The sequence below is a fragment of the Cyclopterus lumpus genome, chromosome 19 (genome assembly GCF_009769545.1).
Source record: "Cyclopterus lumpus isolate fCycLum1 chromosome 19, fCycLum1.pri, whole genome shotgun sequence".
Lineage (NCBI taxonomy): Eukaryota > Metazoa > Chordata > Actinopteri > Perciformes > Cyclopteridae > Cyclopterus > Cyclopterus lumpus.
In genome coordinates this window covers 766,892-777,370 of record NC_046984.1, presented here as the reverse complement: position 1 = coordinate 777,370, position 10,479 = coordinate 766,892, and the positions used below count along the sequence as shown (strand labels likewise).

General features: G+C 46.6%; 1 protein-coding gene across 3 annotated transcripts in view; it reads right to left on the bottom strand.

The window, feature by feature from the left end:
- Nucleotides 1-10,479, bottom strand: part of myocd (myocardin) — a 157,351-nt gene that overhangs the window by 2,664 nt on the left and 144,208 nt on the right. For 2 of the 3 annotated variants that reach the window (XM_034559490.1, XM_034559491.1), the window contains exons 5-13: nt 5,034-5,218; nt 4,162-4,266; nt 3,742-4,067; nt 2,850-3,006; nt 2,246-2,764; nt 1,552-2,043; nt 1,116-1,253; nt 588-716; nt 58-115 (exon numbers count right to left, since the gene is read on the bottom strand). In XM_034559490.1, coding sequence (XP_034415381.1) covers nt 58-115; nt 588-716; nt 1,116-1,253; nt 1,552-2,043; nt 2,246-2,764; nt 2,850-3,006; nt 3,742-4,067; nt 4,162-4,266; nt 5,034-5,218 — 2,109 coding nt within the window. The remainder of the gene's footprint in view (nt 1-57; nt 116-587; nt 717-1,115; nt 1,254-1,551; nt 2,044-2,245; nt 2,765-2,849; nt 3,007-3,741; nt 4,068-4,161; nt 4,267-5,033; nt 5,219-10,479) is intronic. The other variant, XM_034559492.1, reaches the window with a different exon arrangement.

Sequence of the window (10,479 nt, the reverse complement as noted above, 5' to 3'; positions counted from 1 at the left end):
ATGTAGATATAAAACCAGCCTGCATGTGCATGTACAGCAACGCTACCATTCTCTTACCTCCACTCTCTATGAGCACATCCAAAAGTTCGTCCATCTGCTGACTTCTGGTCAGTTGCTGTAACAGTAATAAGAAAGTGATTATTTTTATCAGTTGAACAATGTTTTAAGAATTTAAATTGTAATTTGAAAGAATTTTACATGAAAAATATGCAAGTTTTCAAGAAGTCTACAAAGACTTACAGAATGGAGTTTTAGTAATACAAACTTTTGTTGGAGGCAGGTCAGATAATGGTTGAGATACAACAAGCTTACGGCCAAAGAAGACATATAGCAGCCGTAAGCTACAGTTGCATCTGCCTTCATAACACGTTTGTACGACTAAAACAGCCATCTGCTTCAGACTTGGTAAAGGGTGGGAAGTTCGTGCAGTGGACAAAGCGAATGGATGAATAAAAGAGGTGCAATACAGGTGATGGACTGGAGAGACAAAAACCAGGAGGAGAGTGGAATTAGAGCGACGCCGATAGGTCAAATAAAATCTGTGGCCAGCCACGATCTAGTGAATTTTAGCATGAGTTTCAGTTTACCTGCTTGACTGCATCCTCATAGCGTGGGGGCTGTCTTATGTCTGATGCATCTGAATCTGAGCTACTGAAGGCAGGGGGAGAGACCTGGCACTTTAGGCCAACATGCCGAGGAGAGGGCACTACTGACATCTATATGAGACATAGTGAAAAGTGACATTAGCCCACCAATTAGAATAGGGAAGCTTACCCAATGTGAGTGTATTGCAGACTTTAAAAAAAAAGCTATAAGAACTATGAATCAGGCCCTCGAGATGGAATAATCTCATTATAAATAAACATTTCATGTTGAGAAAAGGGTTGTAAAGGAAAAGTCACCAACATGTGAAGGATGTGATGAAAATAGAGGGACTGGGAGATATGACAAGAGTGACACCTCAAAACAAAAAGACAATCATAGAGACAGATCACAAAAGGATAGAAAAGAGAAAAAACTAAAAACGGTTACGTGAATGTGAGGTGATTCAGATGAAGTACACGACACACACATGACGACATTGCAAATGCTCTTAACGTTGACATGATGCGTACCTTTGGTTGCATATTGTGGTTGTCTGGCTTGGCTGAGCCGCTGTGGCCACAATCTGTGGAGCTAAAGACTCCCTGAAGGCCTCTTTGGTCAGAGGGATACGAACAGTTCACCGCCTGGCCACTGTTCTTCTGCTGCATCTGTAGTGCCACAAAGTTAAATCATCAGATACAGGAACGCCACATCAGAGACACAGTGGACATTTGGTACTGACATTCATATTTTAATTTCTCCAACACTTTCCATATGCCTAAATGCTAGAAAAAGGTTAGCAAAGCATGATAGATAAATAATAACCAAGGCCAGTTTGTAACAAAACCAAGCAACATTTTTATTTCCAACCTTGGTTTTACATCACCGGGTATTTTCTTCGATTACTTGTCTGACTTTTCTACAGAACACATAAGAATGATCTTTCTGTCCTTGAACACATCATACCTGCATGTGGCGTGCTCTGTTGTTGGCCTGGGGGTGGGGGTGACCGCAGCCGTCTCTTCCCAGCGGAGGTGGCAGCAAGTAGGGGTTATTGGGAGATGACGGCTGGGGGCTACTGGAAGGCTTTCCGATGGGGGAGTCTTGTGGCGAGCAATGGGGACTGAGGAAAGCAGACATTGTGGAGGGGCTGCCAGAGGAAGTGTCCATACATTGTGGCCCTCCGGGGCCCCCCATATTGGAGAGGTGGTTGTTGCAGTGTCCCAAATCCTCCATGCAGCTGCCAGCAGAGCCCTTCAGCTGTTTGGGAGAGGACAGAGGGCAGCTGGGGGACAAGGACATGGGCTCCTGCTTGATAGTCACCCCGAAGAAGTGCTGCCCCATCATGGCTGAAGTCTGCTGGTGGTGCATGGAGGGGTGAAGCTGAGGGGGGACGGTGTCCTGTGTGGCTCCATAGCAGCGTTTCCTCTTGTGGAGCTGCATCCTCAGCTCCTCAACCTAGAGAGCGGGGTGACAAAGGTAAAATATAGAATGTCAATACACGTGTTGTGAAAAGTCCCCGTAAAGACGCTAAATAGGACAATACATTATTCAATACCAGCTGCAGCAGAGAACAGCAGTTTAACACATTAAAGCTTCTATATTTGTCATATTAATGTATTTTCATATTTCATGATGACCTCTACGGCTGGTTACTCACCTGTCTCTGCTCCTGGTGCAGCTTCCACGTCAGCTCCTCAATCACCTTCTGCTTTTCCACCAGCATCTTATCTTTTTCAGCTTCCTCGCCATCCATACCTCCACTCTCCCCCATCCTCGGGCCTCCCCCGCCCAGGCCATCCTCCATGCCGAGCTGGGCCGGAGATGGCTGCAGGGCGAACTGCGTCGGCGAGGACATGGGCACGTCGCTGAAGCTGTCGGGGAGAGAGCCGCTGAGGGACAGCTCGGAGGAGGCAGGAGAGACAGGAGGGGTGGAGGAGGTGCTGGGGTACGGGTAGTAGCCTCCCTGGGACAGGACACTAGAGGAGGACGGGGACTGGTAGGAGGACAGGGATCCTGTGGGTGTGACAGGGAAGGTCACTGTGGTGATGTCAGAGGAGCCAGATGGCGAGGAGCCAGCGTTGGAGTCCTTGAAGGGTCGGAGGCGCTCGATGAGGGCTGTCTTGGTGCCGGAGACGGGCATGCCACGAATACGAAGATGCTGCCTGAGCTCTGATACCTGACACAGGAAACGCATGTTAACATCTCTTCTAGTGTCTGAAGTGTAGTTTTCTCTTATGATAATTTGACTTTGTGTCCCCTACTTTCAGGTCATCCAGATTAGCCGGCAGGGGCCCGGGTTGGACCGGCGAGATGTTGCTTTGGTTGGCGTATGTGCTCTTGACTGGGGAGGAGGAGTTGCTGTTGGCTTGGCTGGATGGACCGCTGGAGCCACAAGCTGACAGCTGCTCACTGGCTCCTCTTCAGTGGTAGAATGGAAGTGGGTTAGTCACATCGTAAAGTATAAACTTGGGACAACTTTCTCATAAATGGGCCTGTACTTGTATAGATCTTTTCTCGTCTTCCAACTACTCAAAGTACTTTAACACTACATGACATCATTCACCCATTACACCCATTCATACACTGATGGGAGGAGCTAATGTTCCACCTGCACATCAGCAGTAACTAACATTCACACAAATTCATATGCATTCACACACCAAGGGAGAGATTTTGGGGATAAGTGTCTTGCCCAAAGACACATCGACATGGACTAGTGGAGCCGGGGTTCAAACAACAGATCCTCTGATTGAAGGACGACCCTGCTCACCACTGAGCCACAGTTATGAGGCACCCTTTATGAATGGATTATACATGGGCACAAATGGCTTTTTTCACAAGTCTTCCACTCATGCTTTATAGATCAGCCCTAAACTTGAAGTGACTAAGTTACGGCTTATAACGTTTTACTGATTGCTCATTAGAAATTGAAGAACTCATGATCCATGACTTATGTATATCTGAATATGAGATGGCTTAGGAAGTAAGAAAGCTTCCATTATTAATACTAGTAAGGCATTAATAAAATGCACTAAAATATGAAAAGAATACTATGGACCTAAGCAAACTCGGTCCCATAATGAACGGTCAAATCCTGTGGTTGAAAGCTCCAGAAAATGCTAGTAAGGAGACCTTGAGTAAAGAGGGACTCACTTCTGGGTTTGGGTGGCTGGGTGGGGCTGGTAGCTGAAAGAGGGCTGCCGCTGCTGAGCCTGGGCCTGGGCCTGTGTCTGTGGAGTGTGTGTGTGTGAGTGCTGCTGCGACTGCGGGTGTGTGTGAGCGTGTTTCTGCTGGCTGAGGATCTGCAGCTGCAGGAAGAGCTGCTGTTGCTGGAGGAGTCGGGCGTAGGCCGAGTCCATGGGCGGAGGAGACTTCTCTGCCTTCTGGTCCGGAGGAATGTACTGGTGGTACTTGAGCTTCTTCACCTTCGGCTTCACATCTTTGGGCTTCTTGTGTCGGTTCTTGTCTGAAGTCTTGGACTGTTTAGAGGAAGGAGGGTGAGACATTGCATCAGAAAAGAGTCACCAAAGCAAAAAGCAAAAGGAAGATGAACGTTCATTAAATGTTCCTGACCTTGACAATAGCAGGAACAGGTATCGGGGGGGAAGCCTGGCTGTTGTTGGCACCAGACAGCCCTTCATCCTGGCCTTGATCAGGTGGGTCTCTGGTTGCACCTCCCTGTTCACGAACCAGACGGCACACTGAATATTGTCCTCGCTACGTCCCCTCAGAGCTGCTCTCACAGAAATGTACATTCCTAAATGGAATAACTTTGGGTACTGGAGCTCTGGGTGGACAACACCGGACATTTGAAGATGCACCTGTGGTTCTCATATTTATAGGTTGAACAGTAAGCAACTCTTTTAAGTGGTCGACAAAAAGACAACAGCTCTGTGAGGCTCCACTTGGTCACATGCTTTGAGCTAAAAGCTAACATCAGCATGCTAACATACTGATGACGACAAAGTAAATGGTAACAATGCTCTCTCTCTTGGTTAAGCATGTTAGAGAGTCAGATGTGTCAATCAGCACTAAGGATGATGGGAATGTCTAAATGCTTCATTTGGTCAACGGATGAAGCCATCGAGTGTTATATGACCCCACTTGTTGCCAGTTGTTGGTTCAGTTGGAACATTTCAGGGACAGAAGTCTGACTGATATAAACAATCCTGTCCTGGCATGAGTTTCATCACGTGACTGTTGCTGATGGAATAAGGTCGTCCTGAGTGAACGGTAAACAGATAGGAAATAAAAGCAGCTGTGCCGGCAGGATGGCTCTGGGCAAAGGACCTTCAACTCAGTCCAACAGTCAGCTGAAACCAGAGGAGGCTGAGGATGGAGGTGCAGTTCACTCTATCACCACAAGAGGACAGAAGAAGCAAAGCAGTGGAAACAATCAGGCATCGCTGACCTCCACGCTGTCAGGAGAGAGAGGTGTCTTTTACCTGTCGTGGGCTGGTTAGGGCAGGTGAGGAGGAGGAGGAGGGCGTGCTGCCGACAGCCTCCGATGAAGGGCAGGCGGAGCCCTGCGACTCATCACTGTGGTGCTGCTCTGGAGACAGACTCTCACTGCTGCTGTCTTCCTCGAACGCATACGAGTCCTCCTGCTTGGGGAACTTACCATGGTTTACTGTAAGAGGAGAAAGGGGAGACACTTTACCTCCAGATCACTGAGAGATGGAAGAAGGATACAGAACATTCCTGTTTCTTACAACTGGGCTTTTATTGGAGTTGTCAAGACATACTTTCGATTGCATTGTGCTTTTACATTATGCTCACTCAATGTACTGCTGAGACCCCAAAAGAAACAGCTAGTCGCATGACCAGGCAGGTTTATTCAGATTGTCCGGTAAAACTAAGTGAGCACATCCAAAATGTCACCACTAATCCTTCATTGTGTGCACATCTAAAGTGTGTGTGTGTGTGAACACAGCAGTCAGTGTGTGTGAATACAATGTGTGTAAGTGAACGCAGCGGTGTGTGTATGAACGCAGCAGTGCAGTGTGTATGAACGCAGCAGTGCAGTGTGTGTGAATGTAGCAGTGCAGTGTATAAAGCATTGTGTGTATGTGTGTGTGTGTGTGTGTGATTGCAGCAGTGGGCATGCAGCGGATGCTGGAACGCTGACAACAACCATAAGAGACTCAAGACTTGACTAGGACTTGTCAAAATGACTTGCGAGCTCGTCTGTCTTCATATGAGGCTCTAATTAAAGCGAGTTGTAAATAGTAAAACAACGAGCAGGTACACAGAGGTCATCTCAGAGGTCAACAACAACAAGCCCGCCTGCAGGTGACATTGGAGAGGACGATCTCCTCCTGTGTGTTTGGATTGAAGTGTTCAATGTATGTGACCAGTGGTACTCACACACTGCCTGTCTGTCACTGACACCTCGTACGACACTCAGAAGGAGGTGTTACACAGTATGTGAGACACCGCCACTTTACATCCACCTTGCTCCCGATTGGCCGGTCTGATAGGGAACACAGCTTTAATTGGATGAGCTAAGAGTGGCTATCTAACAGAGCTGAAGGGACAGAGCCAGGGGAGGGAGGTGGTTGGTGTGTCCGTGTGTGTGTGTGTGTGTGTGTGTCCGTGTGTCCGTGTGTGTGTGTCCGTGTCCGTGTGTCCGTGTGTCCGTGTGTGTGTGTCCGTGTGTCCGTGTGTGTGTGTGTGTGTGTGTGTCCGTGTGTGTGTGTGTGTGTCCGTGTGTGTGTGTGTCCGTGTGTGTGTGTGTCCGTGTGTGTGTGTGTCCGTGTGTGTGTCCGTGTGTGTCCGTGTGTGTGTCCGTGTGTCCGTGTGTCTGTGTGTCCGTGTCCGTGTGTCCGTGTGTCCGTGTGTGTGTGTCCGTGTGTCCGTGTGTGTGTGTGTGTGTGTCCGTGTGTGTGTGTGTCCGTGTGTGTGTGTGTCCGTGTGTGCGTGTGTCCGTGTGTGCGTGTGTGTGTGTGTACAGAGGTAGAAGATTCCCTTTTTGTATCCAATCATGTGACAGGCAGGAACAGAACCTGGCTTCAATCACAGCACCAGACTCAATCTGTTCAACTCAGTGACCCCACAGCGCTTTACACACCGCTTAGTGCACAGCATTGTGCTAAATGACATTTCCTCCCACCTGTTCATGTTTAACTCATTCACTCCCCAACATGCATTCTCATGGGTCATCTGTGATGCTGGTTCTGCTGCGCCTGCTCTCGGCTGCATGCTGTTTCCATGAGTCTTTAAGTCTATTTGATGTCAGCGGGAGATTGAGACGGCAGAATTGCAGGAAATCTGCAAGCCGTGTGCACTTCCTCTTTTCAAGTGGCTGGTTTAGAAGTTACAGCGGGTCACATAGTTTTCAAAATGACAGCGGTTGAAGCAATCTGTGGGAGTGTTGTGTAAAGGGATGTAGAGCTTTAAGGTGAGGGGTTAATGCTGCAGCCGAGGGGAGCACAGCAGCCTGGTCCTGTCACAGAGCGCTGTAGGTGGCTGACTGGAGCCATGGAGGCCAGTTAAAGCTGAGACAAAAGGAGGGAGGCACAAACATACACACAGGTACGCCCACACAAGGATGCACTCAAACTCAAACGCTCACCGCCACTTCGAAAGAAAAAGGGTGGAACCAAATACAGCTGCTGTTCATCTCAATAAACGGCGCTCCCCTCCTCCTGCAGAGGTAGTGTAAACCAGCTGACTGCAGCCCGCCGTTTCCTTTACGCAACATGTTTACTGGAAGCTCAAGGGGGCAAACATAAAACCTCTAAAGCACCAGAGTCTGAAAAGCACTAGTCACAGTGCCAAGAATGATATCGAGGGAGTGAGTAACGTGTTGAGGATTAGAAGACAAACAGTGTGAGGTCTGAGCGGCGCAGTGGGCCGGCTCGGGCCCGATGCGGCGCCCAGAGCTAAATCAATGGAGTGTCCAACATGCATGTTGTGTACTACCTTAAATCAAACACGGGGGGAGGTGGAGGGCTCAGGAGGGCTCCCCATACACTCAAGTCTACAATGTGCCATTGCATCTCTTTAAATTAGTATTTTCCGCGCCACAAGAAGGAGTATGTAAATAAGTAAATAATATTCTCTGTGCAAGAAATACAAATAGTTTTTCCTCCTCTGAATTTTAACTCCCATTGAGAAAAGACAATATGCTTAAATATAAAAAGGTGTAAAGAATGACCTTTTTTCTACATTTTCTGGACCGACTTTCTAAAAAGTCCCTCGTTACTAAGGGTTTAAAAAAGAATCAATAGTTAATACATAACATACTAATGCTTTATAGATCTGTTCTCTATTAATAATTAATGTAGGGTTGTTGATGGGCTGGTTTTTATTTCTTCTATTTGGTTATAATGCAGCTATAAATGTTGGTAACCCATTAATATATGATTAAGGGGTCAAGAGGTCATTGGTCGATAGTGTTTGAATCACGTCTGTAACCTATTAATAAATTGATTTCACAAGTGGTCCAGCCCATCCATCCACTCAAAGCCTGGACAGTGGTTGATCATAATAAACGCACACATACACGGCGTCCTTTTCCCGGATGCTGCCAGCAGACACACAGATGAGAGGTGTGTTCAACTCCAGCAGCTCACTGCTGATACCCGTCATTGTGGTCCAGAGGACATTCTGTTGACCAGCTCCAGGAGACCCGGCCTGAGAGCCACACAGCAGGACACCGCAGGAAACACTGCTTGTACACAGCTGGAAGTACACCTCAACAAGGTGTGTACTCACTGGAAGTACGGGTTACTCGGAGTTCTCCAGCTCCACACTTCAATTGAACTCCACAACAGAAGTTTTATGGCCGCAGTTACTAGTTATTAAAAAATAACATACTTTGACCATAAAAAAAACAGAAGCTTATACAGTTAGTTCAAATGCAAAACAAGAATGAGTAGTTCAAATATTCTCCTCTGGTCCACTAGAGATAACAATTACTGTACATGCTGCATTGATAATAAATAAATGATATCATTTGTAATTTCTTTCAAATTAATTCATCAACAAATCACATCGCCTGATCTTAAAATGAAACATGGCTGTGGTCACACTGTATTTTTGGGAATTAAATTATATTTAAATTGAATGTTTTTTGGCACCACAAAAAAGCCTCAACAAACAATATGCACAAGGCATCCCTCAGCCTTCAATAATCAATATTTCTGTCTTGGAACTGTTCCAATATCTGCTTGGCTGCTCCACTCCCACTTCAGCCAGGCACTTTGAGTACTAGAAAAATAAATGGAGCGGCTGTAATTAAAGGGCTGCAAGAGGGGAGATTTTCCACAATCGGTCCCTGTTTAATCCAGAATAAATAATCGGAGGCGGAGCTAACCTGCTTGGTCTCCAAACTATCCACAGCACCACAGGACTGATAACCGGCAGTGAGGAGAACAACAGATCATTCCAGCACCGGTACTTATTTGGTCAAATATAATTCTGGATATTGATGACACAGTGATGAAATAAAAGCAATGATATTGAGCTTTGTGCTGTCAAGTTCTATCGTCTGATGAAATATGGATTTGAAATATAATTCCAACATGAAAATGTTCCCGTTAAAGAAGTGGGTTTGATGAGGTATATAATTGGAGGAGGATGGAAGAACACAGAAGGAAGAATAACTTTTTGTGAAGGAGATAAATATGAAAGATAAAATGAAGAAAGGAAAAGAAAAATAGGCCGATGAAGAAAGTCAGGAAAGAGAAAAGGAAAACAAAAATGAATGGGTTGAAAGATGAGCTGAGGGAGGACAGTTTTCTATATTTGAAAATCAAAAAGAGTAAAATGAGTTACGCAGGTAAAAAAAAGTAAGAGAACCAAAAACAAAGGGAGTAAAGAAATAAAATAATTTCTTGGGGAGAAATTCATGTAGGAAGAAATGTATAAGGGCAGAATATAGGAACTATTGACAAGATTGAATTGAAAATAAGGGAAGAAAATGGGAATGGTAGGAGGGATAAAGGGACGTAACAGGGCAGTGAAGGGCGGAATGCCACTCAGATGGAGGGCAGTTGATCCAGAATGCCAGTATGGATCCAGTGGGGAAAGACCAGCTGCCAGTCCGTGGTCACGTTGGACCGCCGTCGCCTTCCACCAGCAGGATGACATCATCGTCTATTTATAAGTCAGCTGCCCACTGAGTCGGCCTCGCTGTCTCACACTCTGCTCCCCACCTGTCACTGCATGGCCTGATTTAAGACCTGATTGGACATCACAGGGGCACACAGAGCTTTAAGTGTGTTTAAACTGTGTAACCAAACTGCCCCAAAACGCGTCCGACCGTGGCTGCACAGGCCCACTGGGGCATAATGTAACACGATCCAGTGAGTCTGAAGCTGGCTTACAGACTTTTAAACATTCTGCAGCAGTATTAAAACATAGGACGCACTTTAAACCTATTGCAAAGCATATACCTGCTGACCGCATCTGTCAAATGTAAACACTACACTAAGAGGTAAGGCGCATGGTGCATTAGGCCGGAATAATTCCCTCTGTGTTCCATCCACTGAGGATTAAAGCACCGCTGCTGTGGGAATGGGAATGTGTGTTTTTTTTATGCATGAAAAAGCACAGTAAACCTGCAGCCACAGCCCTATTATCTTTATGAGGAAATATTAGATTGTATGTGTGTGTGTGTATTCAGATCCGTGGCTGGCAGGCAGACAGTGTGCTCCTATGCGGGCCACACGCCAGTCAGGCCTGAGAGGCTGGGGTGGATCCTCCAACGGTCTAATAAACACCAGATGTTCCCTGGGTAATATATACACAGACCCTGTGCCGTGTCCATCTCCCCAGCAGGAATAACACAGCCAGCATCTGAAGGATGCTGAGACGCCCTGAAAAACCTCTTGTTTTTTGACATGAAGAGCTGGAAGAACAAACGACGCTGCTGCCGCTCCAGTG